Consider the following 22,172-nt stretch of genomic DNA (forward strand, 5'->3'; position numbering starts at 1 on the left):
AAGAACATGAAATTGACACATTTCAAAAACTCTTGATGTCAACTTGTTAGTTACATAACTTATATTTGTATCTACTTTTATGTCCATAAATTGGACACATTCAAATTAGTGTGGTCACATAAGCCCAGGAAATTATTATCAATATAAATTAGTTTATTCTCAAAGAAGAAATCAAATTCATAGGTATGGTATTACTGACCTTCTTTACGACTCTGCAAACCAAATACTATGATGCTTTGGTTTTTTTGTTAATAGGTTAATGAGGTTTAGACACTGCAGATGCTGATAGCCAGCCCTTCTTCAGAAGCTTGCTGCCATTTTGTTCAACAAATCAGTAAAGAGTATTAATATACATATTCAGTATTTTATTTCCAGTAATTTCATTTACGGACTACTTCTTGAGAAAATGTACATTATTTTCATAAACCATATGCATTGCAGTGCATGTTTTCATTCAATGACTATCTGTATTTTTTTTATTTCTCCTTGGAAATGTTATTTTTTAGATTTATTAGGTCTCTTTTTTGTATCACTATTTTTATCTCCACTATCTTTGAACGCCATGCCTGCCTTCCTCTTTGCCTTATTTGTCTTCTGGTTTTTGAAAACTTCAGCTTTATCAATAGGTTCAATAACAGAACCAAGCTTAGTGATGACCTTGGGTTTAATGAGGTCCTTGAAGGTTGTCTCAGGATTCCAGGTATTACCCACTGGTGCCTGGACACTCTGCTCAAACTGTTGTACATTGGCATAGGGAAAAGGTAATTTTGACACCTGAAATAAATCAGAGATCTTTATTGATATCATTGTGAACATGACTATTTGATAATTCTATATCTAAATAAACTTTGAACAATCATAACTATTACTGTTATCCCCAAGGAAAACTAATAATTATGCAAGTGCTTAATGATCAATAGAGGTTACTCCAAATTAAAGAATTGTGCTCACAATCGCTCAATATCCGCCCATGTTAATTTTTGGTGATGACTCTAATATTGCCAAACAGGTGCCTTATCTTTTAATAAATACAATGACAATTGTCATAAATTTTAAATGAATACAGTATGATTTTACAGGCCAAAATATCTCAACCAATTAGAAATCTGTTTCTGTTACCATGGCAATTATCTGTGATTAAAAAATTCACAAATGTACAATGTCTGAAGTTATGTTACATGTAATACTTCACTGATATCAGCATACAAGTTTGGGAGAAGGTGCTAGTATGAAGATTAAATCTGATTTTCAACAAAGAGGCATAACTCCAAAAAGCAAGGATCAGAATGCAAAGTGATACCCAGACACACAGCCTGGAGGAATAGTGATGATATAGTTTTCATTGAGAAAATTAAAGCGAGCAAGAATTGCCTTAATAGTAATGCTTTTTTCTGACAAAGTGGCATTACCATGTATTTAAAAAAGAAAAGTAATATTAAAGGAAAAAGATATGATAAATCAATTTTAAATCGAGTGTATCTGTAAAACTTTATTTACCTGATGTTTTCGTACAGAATCATCCTTCAGCTCACTAATTATAACATTTCCCAACTGACTGTCTTTTCTAGGGATAGCAGGAGCAGCCTTGATAATGAATCTGAAAACATGTAAAATATGCTCTGACACTCTTCCAGAATCATATTACCAGTGGAAATTGGTGAAGAGAAGGTGGATGTTAATGGAGACAAAGGATTGATGATTTGATGACTGTGGTAGCATATATTCTTATGGTAGATATTTTCAGAAACCTTTTTAAAGAGCCTTAATTAAAATCTTTTTTAAAGTCCAGGACAAATTTCAAAATGTTATGTATACATGCTGAACATTCTTTCCTCAATAAACTTTTTAATGATGAAAGTAAAAGCAATATACCAATGTGTTTAAAAAAAATCAGAATATGGCTAAAGATGTGTTATTATTACCTGAAAGATTCTTATGTAAAATCTGAGTTACTTTTTCCCTGGCACATATTCTCAAACTTATTTTTCCATTTTGAAATAATGTTTAAAAGACACAAAGTAGCATCTTATTCACACTTACAACATAAATGTTAAAGATTGTTGTATCTACAATTCAAGATTAAATTTCAATGTCAGTTTTTAAATGACAGATATAAATTGCAAAGTATGATGAAAACTTATGAAGGAACTGACAGTTCCTAACAAACTTACTTTTTTTTCTTGCGTTTTGACATTTGGACACCAGTGCCTCCCCATTCGCCCCAGCCAGGAAGTGTAAGATCAATAGTTTTTGGGTTATCTCTGTCTACAATTCCTTTCTTTTCTCTAGTAAACTCATCAATGACATCATCATTCTCAAAGGCTTGAGCAATTGTCAACCTCTGCTGTTCATCAGCATCTAACTCATCATCTTCATCATCACTTCCTGTAACCACATCTGGATTGTTAATATTCACCAGCTTGGATTCCAAGGTGAAGAGTTTTTTTGGATCAACTTGTACCTCAGAACTTTTATCTTTCTGCTGCTTTGAAGATTCTGTAATACCTCTTTCAGTATTTCTTCTCCTTTTTTGGTCCTTTTCATCTTCCTCTTCATCAAGCAGTCCATCCTCAATGTCCTCCAAGGTCTGTTTCCTTGTCAGGGTTTCAGTTATTAACTCCTCCTCACCTTCCTCCTCATCCACTTCCTCTTCCTTGGAAACGCTGACTTGCTGTAATTTCGGCTTTTCTGCTCCTGCTTTGTTCTGTTTACTTTTTTGTTTCTTTTTCTTTTTAGGCTGCTTTTTGTTTTCTTGTTTTGCTTTGATATTTGACTGAAGTTTATTGCTTTCTTCTTTTGTGATTACTTTTGGCGACTCAAAGATATTTTCTATCTCGTCAAAATCAGAATCCTCATTAGATTGTGATTCTGGTTCCTTTCTTCTTGCTGGTACCTCCATCAAATCCTGTTTAGTATCTGTATTGACTATTGCTATTGGTTTCTCGAATCCTGTTGATTTAGGTTTTTTAGATTCTACAGACATCCATGGATTCTTCTGTGAATGATTTCCCTCTTCAGTCATTTCACTTTCTAACATTGCTGACTCATCCTCACTGTCCATAGAGACACCTCCATCTGAGTCACTATCACCAGCGTCTGTGATTATCTTGTTGGTTAGCTCGCGACTCTTTTGTAACATGTCCTGGACAGACTGGCGAGCCTGGCAAAACAAATAGATTTTAGAATGATATGATGATATCATAATTAACAGCAGTGCTAATTTGTAATAATGCACATATGTATAACCTGGTTACTCTACAAATCTGTTCGTTTAAAGTTTCAGACCAATCTTTTCCAGAACCATAAAATTTTAGATATAGGGTATTGTGCAAACATTACATGAGAGTGGAAATTTCATCAATATACAAATAAACATGCAGGTGACTTTACCTGTAATGTCAAGCACAATGTACCTGTACTCAGGGGTGCCAGCATTACAATTAGATTACAGTTAGAGTGTACATGTTACTCTAGATAAGGTCAACAGATAACATCTACTACCTTTTTAATTTCTTATTTATTACAAGGAGTGACACTTCTCCCTCAGCCATGATAGATTACCCTTAAATTAGTGTGCCTTGATCTTAATACCAGCCAATATAATTCATAATAGATATCTAAGTAAGCTAAAAATATAAATATATAAAAAAGTAACTACATATGTACAACATTATACATATTTCTATGTATAAACATTATTTTTTATATGACTTCTTAATAGACCAATAAAGACATCCTTATCATACCCCTAATATTGTCGTTGTTTAAGAGCTAAATGAAGGTCAGAGTAGTTAGCATGAAAACATTCAAATTAGTACCACCGATTTCTAGTAATTTATAGAGGTCAGAGTAGTTAGCATGAAGACATCCTAATAAGTACCCCTGATTTCTGGTAATTTATGGAGGTCAGAGTAGTTAGCATAAAGACATCCTAAATATTACCCCTGATTTCTGGTAATCTATAGGGGTCAGAGTAGTTAGCATGAAGACAATCAAATAAGATCCCCTGACTTCTGGTAATTTATGGAGGTAAGGAAAGATAAACTTGCAGCGACATCTTGAAGATCTCGCCAAAAGCAGAATAGCAGATATAAGTTATTCACACAAAAACTCATTTTGCCTTGAAGGTCCAGATCTGATTTTGAACTGGAATTTACGACAGGTGTCATAAATATATGTTTAGCTGGTGGGACAGCGAAGCAAAGCAAAACATAGAAAAAAAAACCTTCTTGAAAGTGTGGTCTTACAAATATGGAATTTTCTTTCCAAATAATTATCATCAACTGTTGAATATGTTGACTGAAGTAAAATATTATTGGTATGTACTCTAACATGACCATTAAATACACACAAATGTATTCTATTTATAACCTTGTATACTTAGAAAGCCTGAGAAGTATGTTTCTTGAATCTATGGTTTGTAATATTGCAATTAAACATGTTGGTGAGATCTGCATATCAGTATCGAATTGTGATAATGGGAAGTCAGTAAACCTTAGAGATTTCAGACTATACTGTAAACAATTAGGTACCAGGACTGCCAACACCTTAACTTCAGCAAGATATACACATACATGTAGGAAGTGCAGTTAGGATGACTCAGGTAACAATAATAGATAATTTACCTTGTCATCATACTTGGCATATATCATTTGCTTCTTGGCATATTTGCTCCCACCTCTGTGCTTCAGATTCATCCTCTCCTACAACAGAAAGCCTTGTTATTATTACATCAGATCAAAAATGGAATTTCATTATCTAGACTGAAAAAAAAATTTAAATAGCTTTCAAGATATTTGAGCTATAAACTTTGATTTCTTAACCAAGATGAAATATTTATCAAGAAAACTACTAAATTCATCCTAAATGTGATATAATATTCAATATACAATATTCCAAGCATCAAAGTTCATATCCTACAATATTTTCATTCATACGTATCCTACATTTGTGTATAGATGTCAATGTATACCTGTATGCGTTGTTTGTTGATGTCATCCAGCTTTTCCTGGTATCCCTCTGGATCATTTTTTTCTAGCTCATCAAGTGCTTTCTTCTCATGTTTCAGCTTCTCCTTCCTCAAAACTTTGTGATATCTGTATTATGTAATGATCAGAAGCCGTAATCTTGATAAGATTTATAAAAGTTATGTTCATTAAATAACACAGGTCTGACATGTTTCAGTTCATTTTTTAATTTCATTTTGTGGAATTTTTCAATATGTTCTCAGTTAAGTGATTACAAACCTGACTAACATATTTTTATTTGATAGCACTGTCCATTTAAGTAGAGGAGTGTGTAGACACTTGAATGTTGTCAATGGTTTTTGGAATGTTTATCATTCAGTAACAAATAATGTTACCCAAAATTTCTTACAGACAACATGGAAGTATTGTGGTCAAGTGCCACTATCTACTTACTTTTTACTTTTAATCTTTTTCTGCCAACGTGCCTTGGATTCTTTGTAAGAGAGAAGTGCCCTGTGTTTCTGCAGTTCTGACCTCCTCTCTCTAGCCTGAATGATAAAGGATTTTTATAGGTAACATTACATCTTACAAGTTCAATCCAAATGTGAGAAGGAACAAGTTCAGCATAAATCGCTGGTGTACGGCCTCAATAAAAGTACAAACGTAGTGATAAATCTGTGAACTTACAGTGAAAGTTCCTAGATGTATTACAAATTACATAACAACATAATATTTGACATATTTTCCAAGCAATTGAAAGCTAAATATACCATCCTATAAATTTTTTTGGTCCATAATCAGTCAATACATGAAAAAATATAACACAAAGCGTGTTTGAAAGACAGCTTGATACTTGTTCAAGTTTTGAGTACTGGGTAATTACCTTGACCGGTTTAAGAGAATTGGTCTGAAAAAAAACTTAATTTTGTGATATGGCCTTGAACAGTTTAAGAGAACTGGTCTGAAAAAAACTTAATTTTGTGATTTGGCCTATCTGTTTCCATGTTAACAAAATAAGTACTTAAATACGTCATGAGCAATTATCTTAAATGGTTTCAGAGCACTGGTCCAGAAAAACTTTAATTTGTGAAGAGGGTTATTTGTTCCTATGGTAACAGAAAAAAAGTTAACTCGGGCACTTTAACTTATAACAAATAGTTTTGTAGAGTTGAGGTGAATGGTTTCCAAGTTGTAGTCCAGAAAGGAAAGTTAACAGTAATTTTGTGTTTATTGACTATTTTTCCATGGTAACAGCAAAAAGATGAAATATCCTCAATAGCAAAAGGCACAACTAGGGTACTAACTTGATATATACAGCATGTTTTGTGAACTTGAGTTGAATGGTTTTGAAGTTTCCTGGGGGACAATACATCTGTTATACTGCGAGTGTTTATTTTACTTAATTTCGATCACTTTCAATTCATTAATGTCATGAAGGTCTATGTGTAGAAATAGGCATGAAATGACAAAAAGTTTTAAAAGATTAGATAGATCAGTTGATTTAAGTATGTATCAGGGCACCTGGTAAGTGCAGGACCAAGTCATAACACCACATATTTTATTCTTACCTCCTCGATACTCATAGCTTGTAGAGCTTTCTCTTCTGCTTTTGTCAATTCTTTATTTCTAGTTGGCACATTCTGACTTCCTTGAAGCAGTGCAGCTACTTCCATCTCTAATGGAGTTCTGGGCTGTAAAAATAACTGCACATTCAGATGCAATTCCACACGAAAGCAAGTTTTCCGATCTTCATGATCAAATATACCATTCACAGAGTTTAGTGTTATGCACATATGATTTCATATGATCTTAAGCAAAATTGGCAGCATATTCTGCAATGGACCAACCAAATCAAAAAGAGTCATAAATAGAAACGATTTGATAAACATATAATCTGAACTATGAGAGTGAACCCTAGGTAATGCCCCAAGCTTGGTCTTCAATTTTTTTTTTTTAATTCAAATTCAGATTCTCATCTGAGGGAATAATTCCATAAGTTTACATCAATGTCTACAAGTAACAGGATGATTTTCTCCAATGCATTTCAGGTGTTGTTTGGACTTTACAGCAAGAATATTTAAGAGAATTTCTTTTTGAGTATAAAATGCAATAAAATAAAGCAAAATATTGCTGATTGTTAATAAATGTTGTATTGATTTAGTAAACAAAGAAAAAATAAATATCAAAATTGAATGTGTACTCACTTTGATTCCTGCAAATTTGCTTGCTGTATGTAGTTTCAAAGACGGTTGATTTAGAGGAAACACAATCTGCTCTGCCTGATAAATAACAATGATTATTAGTTAACAGTGCAAGGAAAAGCCAGTTTAATTTTGCAATTAATGATAATCTAATATGGTCTTTTCTATCTAATAACTTTCCTCGACCCTAAAACATTGAAATTTGAACTTTTAAAAGGTATAATGCTCCTTCAAAAATACATGAAGATTGATAAAATCCATTCAGGAATGAGGCCTCTAGAATCCTGACAAGGATAAGTGTTATCTTATGCACATGGCTTCTAAAATATTAACAGGGAAATGTGTTTTCCTAAACATTTACAAATAATTTTGGTGACATCATTTAGTATAATGATGAAACTCAACACATTTTCTTAATTTTAGCCTGCTGTTCAGATTTGCTTCAAACTTATAATATGGAATGAAAATTATTGTAAAATCCTGTTATTTGCTTGGATATCGTTTAGATAAATTGTCATCCTCACTGATTGATACTGAGATATTTACCGATCTGTTCTCATTCACAACTGGGTCCCATTTCTTCAGCTCTTCACTTGTCTTCTCATATGCTACTGACCGTTCAATCTACAGAAAAAGAATATCACATGAAGCTAATGATTTAAATGTATGTAAAATCTCCACAAAATAGTTTTGAATCAAAGAAGTATGTATGCTCAACACTATGTCATGTGACATACAAACAATACCTATTATCTATTAATACAAACTGTTTATCACTTAACTGTTGCAAAAACATTTAGAAATAATTTTTAGGACCAACCTTTCCACGTTCATGTTTTGGTAAGGGAACAGAGACCACTTTGCTGCGTTTGTCAATCGTACGGAGGTGTTTTTTGAGTTCTCCATGACTAGTGGTATCCTTCAGCGATCCCACCAGTTCATATAGTCTCACTTTGGCTTTCTCTGTCAAACACAAATTAAACCTGTTAAGACTCACAATGAATTTCATTCTTGCAGACTTTAATTTTGGTGAATTTAAAAGATTTCCCAATAAATATTTTGAGAGTTAAAAAATTAAAATACCAGATATTTCACTTGTGAAAATATTAAAAGCTATTTCCTGATCTTTGTGTCTGAACTCTCTTTTTACTCTCACTTCTAACTTTTCTGGAAAATTTGATTTTAATGTATGATTTATTCACTGAAAATAATAAACTTACTGTTACTACTACCAGTGAAGCCAAACTCTGAGACTTGAGCTGTGGGAACTGTTCTTTGACTAAGTCGATGACTATAAAATACACAAATACATAAATTTTCATCATTGGTATTAATTGGACAGTTTACTTGTATGTTACTAAGAATATTCTCAGATTCTTGAGAAAACACTGACTACTACAGATAGGCAGCATGGAATCACACATCTCTGATCTTCACATGAGGTTATGTACACCAACCTTCTACTGACCTTGTTGCAAAATATAATGTATAATATAACAGGTTGTACTCACTAAAGCAGAGATATGTATATACATGTATTGTGTCAGGACAGAGAACAATAACAAACACTAATGTAACATTATGTACAACAAACTGTCATTTGACATGATAAGACATGGACAAACTTTACCTAATTTCATGTGGATTCAATTTTTGCCTTACTTTAGCATAACATCAAAACTATTAAAAGTTCAAAGTTTGCGTGAAATTCAACAGTGTGAAATTATGTATTATATTTTTTATATTAGAGCAGATGTTGCATTATTTTACAAGACCATCCTAGATTCGACAGAAATTAGACCATGGATTCTGCACATACACAATAAAATTGTATCTTTGTATTTATGAAGGAAAGTCTTTGGTTTACTGTTCCAACATATTTTTGTCATTCTTTACATGTTTTTGTTCTTTTGGCAAATTTATAATGATCAACATATTTACAATTTATTATTTTCTTTAAATTTCTTATTTATTTCATTTATCTTTTTATTTACTTTTGGAATAAATGTGACTGGATAAGATATTTAAAATCCCAGTAAAAAAATTTAATTTGTGACTACTGTATATTATTTTCTGACAAAGTAAAAAATACAGCTAATTAGTGATATGAAAAGACCAACATTCCGATCATATAAATCATCCAATTTATCTCTGGTTCCTTACCTGTTTTTCCCATCTAAAGAAGCGATGGCATCAATCAGCTTAGCATGCTTTCTTGTATCTGGAACCTGTAAATAAAATTAGAATCCTGTCAAAAATATCACAGTTACTTTTCCAGGACCGAATACTTTGCATCGCTGAACTGTTGAAATAGTTGATAATATGAATGTATAAACATGTATTGCATTTGTCCATGGAACATTTTTATAGTGCAAGCAGTTTTTTTTCTTTATACATTATTTACATATACATTGCAGTCTGAGAAAATTAGTGTTAACAAAATGTTAATCATATACTTCCACTAAGATATTTATCTCAATAATAGTAAAAGCTGACTGGGGAAAGAAAAACATAATATATACCCATAGATTCAGAAAAGCTATTACTCACTAATTGTAATAGGAATTATTCCTAAATTATTGTACTCTAAACACATATATACAAGTCTGATGACTGTATCAGAGTATTAAATGTAACGGGCCTGAACACAATGTTTTGTGAATCAATGGTTGTAGTCATGTAAGTAGTTACCTCATCATCACTGCCACCACGTAAGTCAACATGTTCATCCAAATCTTCATCATCATAGGCAATCATCCTGAATACCAATCTCTGAAATATTAGAATAAAACAATGTCAGTACAGCAATGCTATAACTATATCTCTTCTCTTTTTCCCAGAACATCCAAACGCACACACACCATGATCATGTTTGTTTGCTGAGTTTATCACCCGGAAACAGCCAGAGTCATTTAAATGCGGGGTCTTCTTGTAGTAGGTGGTGGAACAACAACATGCCACGGAAGGTCAAACAATGCACCTTGTATCTTCATATGACTCTATGAGGGCCAATATATTCTAACCAACTGAGCAATCACAGCCCCCACTATATAGTATAATATATTTATTTGTATACAGTTGAAAGCAATATCTAAACAAACATAATTTTCACAAACTTTGGAATCCAATTGTTTATGAACATAGTGCTAATAGTGATGTTAGGATGCCAGAGCATATCATCACAGACATGTACATGTTGTCTATTCCAGAATCTCATTTCCTGTGATACCAGACACACCAGCCATTGTGGCAATATTCCTGTCTTGACAAATCTTACTTAACTAATGTACAGCATATAGAGTGCAGCTTGAAATGATTGGGATGTGAGTGGAGTTGCCTTCCCTTAGTACCCATATATCTTACCTTTGTAAATAGTATATAGTTCATCAAAAAGGAAAATTGTTATGGAAGTACACCTTTGAAATCAAAGTTAAATGTACATTTGAAACCAACATAAAAACAGAATGCCCTAATATACTTATTTACACTAACTCTCTTTACAATTAGCTAAAAAATTGGCTTTTTATTGCTTAACATATCATAACACCAGCCAGTATCATGACATCACAACATATATACAAGAACATCAACCAGTATCATGACCTCACAACATTTATACAAGCACACACACACGCTTATGTCATGATAATGGCATGATCCTAAATGACAAGAGAAAGGCCCTGTCCACAAGAGAAAGAGCCTCACTCAATCCAGAGAGGTATATAACACATTACAGTGTATGTTATATATGTCTCTGACCCATCATTTAGAAACATTGTAATGTGATATAGTGGCTGGATGACCAAGATTAGAGTAACCTCCCGCATTACATGCTATGACTCACTTTCACTTAATTACAAGAAGTTAGGGCTGCATTCCTTAACACAGGAGTTCACATTTTATTCATCTGAAGAACATTTCAAATACAAACTAAATAAAACAGCAAAAATATCTGTTTATTTGGAGTTAAATATATTGACTATGTAAATATTCTTATATCCTGGTAACCAAGATTTCATTCAACACAGCATGACTCATACTATTAATTTACTTATCCAGAAACTACATGTATCTATTCCTGTGTACATTATTTATGCGTTAAGTCAAATTCCTCCATTTCTGTAATTGTGCAGCTATACTCTCTTTAGGCTCCGCCTTTTCATATTATTGGAATGATTAGTATGCCATTTCAGAAGCGTCGTCATATGATACCACCTCCATTATACACATGTATATTAACTTAATGTTTTAGCAAGTATTTATATTATGATTAAATTTATTTTGTTGATAAAACACATATTGTGAAACTAAGATAACATAAAATATATGTATCTGTATGTATGTATGTCCTTGTAAGATATAATATATCGTGTAGACATCGGTTTTGGAGCGTTAGGTATTTCGGAACAACCATTTTGTCTAGCCATATCACTTGAACTATTGACCTGCTTGACCTCACACATGGATAATCTTGGTTGCTGTAACATATTATGCCTCCAGAAAGAATGAAAATTTATTATTCTAACCATTCACAGTAATGTTTTTGAGAATATGTTTTTGGCAAATTGTATAATTTTTCTCAATACAGTGTACATATTAAACTATATTAATCTATATTGTTTTTAGAAAAATACTGGTTTTTCTCTGGTTAGTTACTTTCGTTTTAATTCTTATAGTATGAACACATTTCAAGTCATTTATGTATTTGTTCGATAGACATTCATCGACATAGCGTAGCTAGCGATAAATGATTCTTAGGGGGTCCGAAACTCATATGCCAAGGATATAATGTATTGTTATTAAGCCTATTTCAAAGATAATTTGTCAGTTTCGTGTTTTCTCACCAATACCAACAGATGTATGAACTGGTTAACCCTGTCAAACAGCACAACTTACACAAATCGAGTTTCTTCTGACTCTAACACTGGATATAAACTAACTCATCAGATAATTGCAATACATTATACAGGAACGTGATACGTCCCTAACTGAGAGTCCTGAATGTGTCGCGGGAGTTTCTGTGTTGAATGAGAAGCCTTCGCTATGACAGATGAAGGAAGAAGACTTGCTCAAAAGAGAAATGTCACCAATACAATAAGTTACCCGATCACAATCATCTTACATTTGTTTTTCGATCTGGTAGCAAACAGCGTGTGCTCAATGTGGTCCATGCGTGTTGTCACAGGCTAGTTTTTGGTTGTCAAAAAAGATAATCGCATAACATATTGAATTACTATATGCAATACATAATGTACTGTTAATAGCATTTCTTCTTTGGAGAGGAATGTGTCTATAATTTATCATCTTAACCCATTACTTACTTAAGCTATATCGTAAAACTACTTTACGACATCATTTTAATATCAGCTAAGAGAGATAACTCTTACATTTTGAACGATCAGCTGTATCACCTGATTTTGCTTTTTGAAACAAGCCTTTGAAGGGCCGTTCCGATTTATGTGTGAAGTATTACATTTAAAGTTCAAGAGAATCGGCCTGTCTACACAAGCGAACAGGCCGAATGTTTGAGTATGTATCAAAGATCGGTTTGTGCTAATGTTTTATGTGTATTAAAATGTAGTTATTGAAATAATTGTTTTGATGCCAATGGAAATATTAATGTATAGATACTTGATAAACAAGCATATGTTAGATGAATAATAATGGGGTTGTTGGTGGTAGCTGAACACGTATGTAAGGAATGATTTTTTTTATCTAGTTTTTGTTTTGTTTTTTGTTTTTGTTTTCGTTTATACGATACGCTACATAACGGATTATTACCCGTGTTTTTAAAACCTTAATCGTCTATGGTGACTCTTGGGCCCTGTACTGTCAGAGTCGAGCCAGGTACCTCGAACATTGTTAAAGATAATGTCAAACACATATAGTGCCATGAAAGATGCGGTTTGAAGCCTATCAAGCTCATATAGGTATATATATTTAGTGATGGCGGTAATTATCAGACATTCGCCACCTAAGTATCTGATGACCACCACAAAAGTACCTGGTGGCCGCGACCTTGTTAAATGTTGATGAGTTCTTCAAGCATTAAGTCCATACTTTGATCACTTGTAGCATGTTTGCACTGATATCGTGTTCAGAATTTTCCGCGAAAGAGAGGAAATAAAAAAGATTTACACAGATAACCTTGAAAAATTACACGGAAAATAAGACCAAGTGGTCCGGAAGACCAAATTCTATTGCGATTTTGAAGCATCTCTACCCTTTTTAGTACATTTTAGTTAATATCTGGTCACATGCAATGATTTTGGCGTTATATCTCACAATTTCAGAGAGTTCATTACTGATTCCTATAAACAAAGAAGGGACAACACTGTTTTCTGAGAGGCACCATAGTAATTGAAGTCTTTTGGGATGAATTTGATAAAAACCACGCTCAAGAAATCTCCTTGAGAATAATAAAGATATAGTAACTAACTAACAACTTGTTTGAATCGGGTTTAGATAGGAATGCAGATATCACTACTACACTGCGGTATAGGAACTGATAGCTCTCATTGAGAAAAGGCACGAAGGGTTTCACCGATGGCACAATACAAGTATGTGGGATACATCATATTGAAAATTGCTGCATTTCATGTGAATATTTTTAGTTGAAGAGATACCTGTTAAATTCACCTTATTATCGCTATACACAATATATTCGACAATTACATAGTCTCCAATAAAATATAGAAAATTACTCAAAGCACAGAGAACAATATGTAAAAACGACGTGAAATGAGAGATTTGTTTTACTGATAAATCTTTTGTTTTTGTAGATTTACCAAATTATTCTTTTCTTATATTGTGAAAGTATTACTTTTTTTCTATTCTAAAAATATTTTGAAAACGTTATTGTATTGCTGTATTACTGAATGTAATACAAATTTCTGTCTCGGTAGTGGCAAATTACGCCGAATGACCAATGGCCAGACTGTAGAAAGTGGTTGTTTTACGGTGATTTCTGAAAGTGTTGTTCAGCTGAGACAATAATCAAATAAAAAAAATAAAATACGGAAGTTGACATTTCTTTCATATTTAAGTGAACCTAGGTGTAACACCTACAACTGAGTACATGTACAATTATTTCTATGTATACATACCAACATAATGAGTTCATTAAACCTCACTACTGTATAAATATACAGCGACACCACTATACCCACTGACAAAGCATGTGTTGAACGGATATAGGCAAACAATTGCATCTATTTAAACATATCTATCCATAATGGTTACATTTCTATACTGTGTTGTACCACATGGTTACACTCACATAGCAGGGCACGGACGTATGGTCGTTCACAGTGGATCTATGCGTGGAACCTTGTGAATTTCATTTAAGCATTGGACTGTTATGACTTGTCATTTTTGATCGTTATAAATGACAAAGCTTTTTGGTCGTTGTAAAGACAAAACTTTTTTAAGGCAAATATCGCATTTTGCAATATGCTTATATTTGTCTGCACAACTATCATTTAGAACGACCACAAATGACATAATGTGACAGTTTAGTGTTGTCGTCTCATACCTAAACAAGACTGTTCGATGTTGCTGTCTTCTACCATAACAAGACAGTTCGATGTTGCTGTCTTCTACCATAACAAGACAGTCAATGTTACTGTCTTGTACCTTATCAAGACCGTCCTATGATGCCGTCTTATACCATGACAAGGCAATTCAGTATTATTGTCTTCTACCATAACAAGACAGTTCAGTATTATTGTCTTCGACCATAACAAGACAGTTCAGTATTATTGTCTTCTACCATAACAAGACAGTTCAGTATTATTGTCTTCGACCATAACAAGACAGTTCAGTATTATTGTCTTCAACCATAACAAGACAGTTCAGTATTATTGTCTTCAACCATAACAAGACAGTTCAGTATTTTTGTCTTCTGCCATAACAAGACAGTTCAGTATTATTGTCTTCGACCATAACAAGACAGTTCAGTATTTTTGTCTTCGACCATAACAAGACAGTTCAGTATTTTTGTCTTCTGCCATAACAAGACAGTTCAGTATTATTGTCTTCGACCATAACAAGACAGTTCAGTATTATTGTCTTCAACCATAACAAGACAGTTCAGTATTATTGTCTTCAACCATAACAAGAAAGTTCAGTATTTTTGTCTTCTGCCATAACAAGACAGTTCAGTATTATTGTCTTCAGCCATAACAAGACAGTTCAGTGTTGCTGTCTTATATCTGAAAAAGACAGTTCAAAAAACTTAATTTATACTAAGATATTAGCATATCCATTACAACAATACTAAAAGGCCAATGTAATTATGGTACTATAAATGCAATTGATTTCGCTGTATTATGACGTAATAATGCTTTTGCCAGTCATTTCATGGCCCGACTGCTAGCTTTTACTTGATTGAATGATATGTGGATTTTCGCTCTAATAATGTTGGCGATATTATTGAAATAAGTTATTTATTATAGACACTGTTACCGTTATGTGGAATAGCCGTTTTGACGACAAGCCATTGCTGATTCCATGCAAAAACACAAGGAAAAAATATAATGGTTACTCAATGGATGTCATCTAACGTACTATAAGTCACACTTCACAGTTGCCATAGAAATGGTACATATATGTTTGGAGAAGATGCATTACATGTTAGACGAATTATAAGGACACCTATTTACAATATATCTGCACTTCACAAGTTTTAAAAATGTTTTTACATTTGTCAAAGTTACGTTACAGGGGTTGATAAGGAACGGAAGCATTAAGCATAGACGTTATAATGCGTTACGTGAGAAAAAGTAATTTTAATTATATTCTTTTATAAGAATAGAGTTTATCATGTATGAATATGCATTACTTTAGAATACAACACCTTACCAGTTAAAACCTCTTGCTCGACTTTTTGAAATGTTAATGTCATATTGCCATAAGTAACCGTCTGTAGTATCGTCCATCTCCATATAGCCACAGAATCAAATTGATTATATGGGCCTGTTTATGAAATACGATATCCATAATGTATAAGCGTGAAGGATGCTTTCAGAGAAATATCCCATTACATATATCGAAGGATATGGAATGTCATGACACTACAGTAGATAAACTGAAACGAATGTAACGATGTTGATCTGATACAATCATTAGAGACAAATGTGACTTTTTTGTTTTCACCCATTAATCATTTTCTCAAAGTATATTCAAAATTGTAGAAAGCAGGCTTAATTGCACATAACTCTTTATTTTAGTTCTTTCCGTTTTTATTCAAGATTTGTTCTAAAAGAACGACAAATTTATTTTATTGTCGGTCCTGAACTCTGAAAGCTGAACTCAACAGGTCAATCCTTAATCAAATAGAAGTCTTCTGTGATAAGAACATCACTTGTCTAATGTTTAGTTTTGTTAAGAGATGCCCGACCTATTTTCGAAAATACTGCATTACTAATTCATCATGGAGTGAAAAAAACAATCATTTACGACACCTGGGTGAATTAGCCTCCTTATTGACATGATAAGAGAATAATATTAACAAATAAATCGAAACCTGATTACAAGTTAAAACAATTGACATAACATGACAAATACAGGGACTTAATAAACAAATCAAATCATTTTATCTCCTTTATACAGTTATAACAAGGCTGAAATCTAGGAACATTTCTGACATGTTTAAATTTTGTTTTTAAACATTATGATGTGGTTGTAGTGAATATTTAACGATATAATTATTTCGCTGACTCTATATATACTGTACTTTTATACTGCTTGAGCTGTTTAACGGCCTCCTCTACCAAAATTGTCTACGTAACTGTTCTCTGTGGTGGTATGGTTATACAGGGGGTGGGCATACAGTATAGCCAATGGTTTGCGATGTATTGTCCGCATTGTGTCATTGAATTTTATCTGGTTAAAACATAAGATTCTTTAATCAGCTATTATATTTACCAATCCAAGTCCATGCAGAGTCTATTTGATGGACATTCCATTTATAAAGATTACATACATAGATTACATGAAAACCCTACACCAGGATCAATAGCTAGCAGCCTGTGTATATACCCGTACATTGTGCCAGGTTTGGCCGAAAATGGTATTCACTCGATCGCACCCAACATAACAATATACCCTGTCCCGTATACATAGTGACATCCGAGCGGTCGTTTATGGTCGACAAACGGGGTCGTCATCTTTACCATTACAGTGCAAAGTCGGCAACAACCCAGTGGTACCGAGAAGGGATAACCTAGACAGAGGAGAAAAGGGCCACTCCATACTGCTTCAGTAAGTATATATACAGATAAATACGTGTCACATTAGTGATAAATCTTGTATTGTTAACCTGCAAATGAAACATAAAAAAATCGTTTGGAATTATTTCATGAAATCATTAACGTAAATAAAAGAATACACAAAACATCTGCTTTATATCTATATTCAATTAGTTAACTTATATATCAATATAAAAATAATACACTTTTATTGAATTTTATACCTAATTCTATGAAGGCACCATAATTAGGTATGTACACGTAATGTGCCATTACAGACATTGTTTGAGATTTATAATCCCTATACAAACAATTTGTCAATGATAAAAAGGAATACAATATCAAACACATTAGGCCGTAGATACGAATAAAATCCAAAGGAATGTCATATTGTAATGTAATAGACCAAGAATGTTCTTAATGTTTCTAATAGATAATCGATAGCCATATATCAGTACCGGTGTAGTACATAATCATAACAAGAAGTATTGTTTTATAGTAACATCATTGCGTGTCTGACCCAATTAAAAGGAGAACGTCTCCACTTCTACTTATACGTTACTTGTGGCAACGTGTAAGAGCGCTCCCATTTATTATATAACTGTTGTCCGTTGAAATAACTGGGTTTATAACACATGATACTAACAATAGCTATAGGAACAATCTCTATTCTTGTAGACAGTGTTACAAGTTTTATATTATATAGACTTATTTCTAATGACCACCCAGTTTGATCAACCGAACCGAGTTTATTGCAGTTTGGACTCAGTATGGTGCTATTTGGATGTACCGTTATAGGTATTAGATGATGTTAGTGATATCCACATCATAACGAGATAAATAGGATTTTGATACCATAATAATATGAATACTTGTAGAAACTACAGAGTTCCTTCTGTACAACATAGTTTTGTTTACATATCAGTGAGGTTTTAGTATGCTTTCTCCCACACGACGTTACATTACAGAGGAAATACAATGATTCTACAATAGCGGGTCGCTATGTCAACATACTATCCCCGTAAATTCACTGAAGATAAAAAAACCTCTGTCGTATGTATTGTCTAGTCTTTATGTAATTCTGACTTCCTGTAGTGTATGCGTCTTCATAAATATTCTTAAACAAACATTTTGTCCGGAACACACGTCACGTAAAGGCATATAAATCTTCATCAGACAGTCCCTCATTTACAGATTTTTTTATTCAAATTTACACTGTGGTATATGGGTGATAATTAATCAATATTATGATGGCGTAGAAAAACATTTTATAAATTGATTTATATACTGATTTAAAAAGATAAACAGAAAATGTTCGAGATTGAAACCAGGAGAGGGGTTACATATAATTTACAATGATATAACATTTCCGCAGTTTAACAAATGTTCCTTCATTTACAGTTTCACAAATGATCCTTATTTATTGTTTCACAAATGTTCCCTCTATCTACAGTTTCACAAACGTTAACTTATTTAGCAACGCCGTTGGATTTTTAATGTTTTAATACTTTACTCTTATGCTAAATGCTTTTCATTGAATTAAGGAACGTTGGACATAATTAAATATAGAATATTTAGTATGATAAAATATATCTTGTCTAAAATGAGATACAGAACTGTGATGAAAAAGAATAATAATATAAAATAAAAAGGTAACAGTTACTATAGATACTAAATAGATAAGTTTATTGTTATAAACAAAAAGTCAACAGATTCCTTTCAATGTCAATGACAAATCACTCAATATTAGTAACTACATCATCATCGTCTCTGTTGTAATACATTTTAACCCTACATGCGAAACGCTGTTCACTATGAATTTTTTTATCATGAATACTATTCGGCCTATATTGAAGATACATTGTAATGAAAAAAATTAACATATTAGAGGACAAAGACTTACCTCGGGGTTCCTAATTTACTATTCATGCTACATAAATGTATATATAATATTTAAATCAAAATAGTACTGCGAACATCAATTACTTGTTAAAAACAGAAGACATAAACTAGACTGACTTCAGTATAGTATGGCGGGTTATATTAGTTACTGTGGACTCCTGAGGACAAATGTATACAACTATACATACCAAGTTCCATAGCGTTAATAGTAAGTGATAACATTATAGTAACATTCAGGACAGTTTGCCTATGCTAACGTTTACAGAAACAAGACGAATGTGGATTTCAGTTTGAAAACATGCATGTTACGATATTTTGGTTTCTAAGTTATGAGAACAATACTAAAATCTGACATGTCGAAAATAAATGTTACATAGCAAAGTATTTCAAGTAGATTTGAGCTCGTTCAGGTATAGTTACATTTCACCATGCACGCGCAAACGAGTCGCAATATGCCCAATTAGTTTAATGAGTCATGAAGGTGTCATCTGCCTACAGACAATGCCTCGCTGCCGAAGCGTGGCCCCTGTATGTGATACCCGCTAATCTGAAGACGATATCTATGTCCTTCACGTGTATTCATACAAACCGTGCGCCAGCGTACCTTTGACCACCGAATCACATTACTGATAAACAGTCTTGATTATTGTATATAGCATGGATAAGGGTTCGTTTATTTATGTTTTGTAACAAAGTAACATACATGTCTGTGGGTTCATTTCAAGTTATTGCACGACAGTATGTTGTTTTCGTTCTGTTTAGTTGTTTCTGTCGATTATTGTGCGTTCGTTAATCTTCTAAGTATGACTCTTATAATGAATTAGAATGACGCTATTAGTGGAAATAAACGCAGTGTACCGTGATTGACAATATAGAATGATAATGCCGAATGAAATATCCGTACGTTTACAACTGATTTTCCAGTTTTACCCTTTTCCATGGCAAAGGTCATTATAAAATAATAATAATAATAATAATAATCAATTTAAAATCCCAAGCAAACAAAACAAACAAAAACAAATGTTTTAAACATAAGAATCTGTGGTTGTTTTGAGGATATGTCAGGTACATGTATATTTCTTTCCATTATGCACATAATTTGCATACATAGAAACGTATACCTTACCTGTCAAATTCGTCATCATGAGGTTGCAAATGCAATGATTGTTATGTAAACAAAATGTGTCAATATATTATCAGGTTTGATTTTTTATTGTCCTGTCACAAGAAGTGACATGTGTTATTTAATGACTTCTTTGGGTTATAAAATCACTGTTGCTATTCCAGGTACAAGTGGCCAAAATGAAAACTGAGGTCAATAAAATATGAACTCAAAGAACAAAAAGGACAAAAAACGAAGCAAGTTAGATCAACTTCTTCATATCGACCATAGCGACGTTTACTTCGAAAACGAAAGACTTGATACAGAGTTGGCTCGGACAATCGAACAGCTATGCAAGGATTTTCACCGTGTAACTTCACAGCACGAGTTGGATATCCTAGACCAGAAGGAGACTATTGTCGGTCTCAAAGCAATACAGAGTACTTCTGAGCATCCGCTTCTAGCCCAATCTGCCAACAAACCCCGACGTCCACGTCCGAAACAAAAGAAGAAAAAAGATTCAGACTCCGAAGACTCATGGGGTGGTGATTCCGACTCTTCCGAGGACTTTTCGTTCAGAAAACCTACAGGTAAAATTCGATCTCTTCCTAACGGTGGCGCTGACGAGGAAGAAGACGAACGGCAAAGAGTTGCCAGATTACGTCGTGGAAATAAAAACAAAAGAAAGAAATTTCCGAAGGAATGGTACACGTCTGTTCTCCCGGCTACTGACGTCCCAATTCCTCGCATTCGAAGACAGCAATCAGCGCCGCCAGGTGCAAAAGGACAGAGGCCATCGAACAATTCAAATTCTAGAGCAAAATCATCAAACCCATTCTACAGAACCATGTCGACTACAACAATATCAAGCCGTCCAGAATCAGAAGGTGGACTTAAAATAATATGCAGCAAGCCTGTGAAACCCGTTGTTATGTCATTACGAAAACTGAAGGAAATATCCCATATAGACAATTTAGCTGATAGAATACCAAACAAACGTGCTATTCGACAACAGGGTCTGTTGCAGGCAACGAAAGCGCGTAGGGAAGAACTAGACGATGAAGTGAAAAGCTTCATTAAGACAATAGATGAGAAAATCCTCAAGGACGAAGAGGATATTAAAGAAAAGGAAGCTGAAAAGGAGTCCGAATCTATGTATGCAGATTTGCTTAACGTGCCTGATCAAATACCACAATAAACCTCATTAACAGGATTTCACGAAAAGTTTTGTAACGTGTTTAGTTTGTATTTTCTACGTCATGTCGACATTTTTTGTGCAAAATTGTACGTGCCATTAATGTCATTAAAACGTTTAACGCGACAACAACATTATGTTACTGAAGTCAAGTGAACGTTTTGTTTAGTGAAGTGAACATTGTGCCAATGTCATTTGAACGTTTTGTTTAGTGGAGTGAATATTTTATCAACGTCATGTAAACGTTTTGTTTAGTGAAGTGAACATTGTACCAATGTCATTTGAACGTTTTGTTTAGTGAAGTGAACATTGTACCAATGTTATGTGAACGTTTTGTTTAGTGGAGTGAATATTTTATCAACGTCATGTAAACGTTTTGTTTAGTGAAGTGAACATTGTATCAATGTCATTTGAACGTTTTGTTTAGTGAAGTGAACATTTTACCAATGTTATGTGAACGTTCCTGACATCGGTATGTCTAGTTTGTGCTGTTCGAGGGATCGTGATCCAGTTTGGTATTTTGTGAATATGTCTTGATTCTGACAGCTTTCATAC

The 22,172-nt window shown here is 33.3% G+C and overlaps 2 protein-coding genes across 2 annotated transcripts; one reads left to right on the forward strand and one right to left on the reverse strand.

The window, feature by feature from the left end:
* Positions 1-397: 397 nt before the first annotated feature.
* LOC132556733 (U3 small nucleolar RNA-associated protein 14 homolog A-like) lies at positions 398-12,313 on the reverse strand. The gene is made up of 14 exons (XM_060221175.1): positions 12,291-12,313; positions 9,860-9,940; positions 9,332-9,396; positions 8,389-8,459; positions 7,989-8,131; positions 7,715-7,792; positions 7,172-7,246; positions 6,536-6,658; positions 5,421-5,515; positions 4,973-5,096; positions 4,626-4,703; positions 2,172-3,160; positions 1,498-1,597; positions 398-774 (listed from the first exon to the last, which is right to left on the reverse strand). Exons 2-14 carry the CDS (start codon positions 9,923-9,925, stop codon positions 496-498), a joined length of 2,286 nt encoding a protein of 761 aa, XP_060077158.1. The 5' UTR covers positions 9,926-9,940; positions 12,291-12,313; the 3' UTR covers positions 398-495.
* An 8,332-nt stretch (positions 12,314-20,645) lies between these two features.
* Positions 20,646-21,620, forward strand: LOC132556725 (uncharacterized). The gene has a single exon (XM_060221166.1). It carries the CDS (start codon positions 20,646-20,648, stop codon positions 21,618-21,620), a length of 975 nt encoding a protein of 324 aa, XP_060077149.1.
* The last annotated feature ends 552 nt before the right edge of the window (positions 21,621-22,172 follow it).

Source organism: Ylistrum balloti, unplaced genomic scaffold, assembly GCF_031769215.1.
Source record: "Ylistrum balloti isolate Yb309-2 unplaced genomic scaffold, AGI_CSIRO_Ybal_v1 Utg370586, whole genome shotgun sequence".
Lineage (NCBI taxonomy): Eukaryota > Metazoa > Mollusca > Bivalvia > Pectinida > Pectinidae > Ylistrum > Ylistrum balloti.

Excerpts from the sequence above, each read along its gene's own strand:
- LOC132556733 (XM_060221175.1), bottom strand. The coding sequence starts at position 9,925 with ATGATTGCCTATGATGATGAAGATTTGGATGAACATGTTGACTTACGT. Across the intron at positions 8,132-8,388 it reads CTTCACTGGTAGTAGTAACA|AGAAAGCCAAAGTGAGACTA; the intron begins GTAAGTTTATTA and ends TGTGTTTGACAG. Across the intron at positions 5,516-6,535 it reads AAGCTATGAGTATCGAGGAG|GCTAGAGAGAGGAGGTCAGA; the intron begins GTAAGAATAAAA and ends TTTATCATTCAG.
- LOC132556725 (XM_060221166.1), top strand. The coding sequence starts at position 20,646 with ATGAACTCAAAGAACAAAAAGGACAAAAAACGAAGCAAGTTAGATCAA.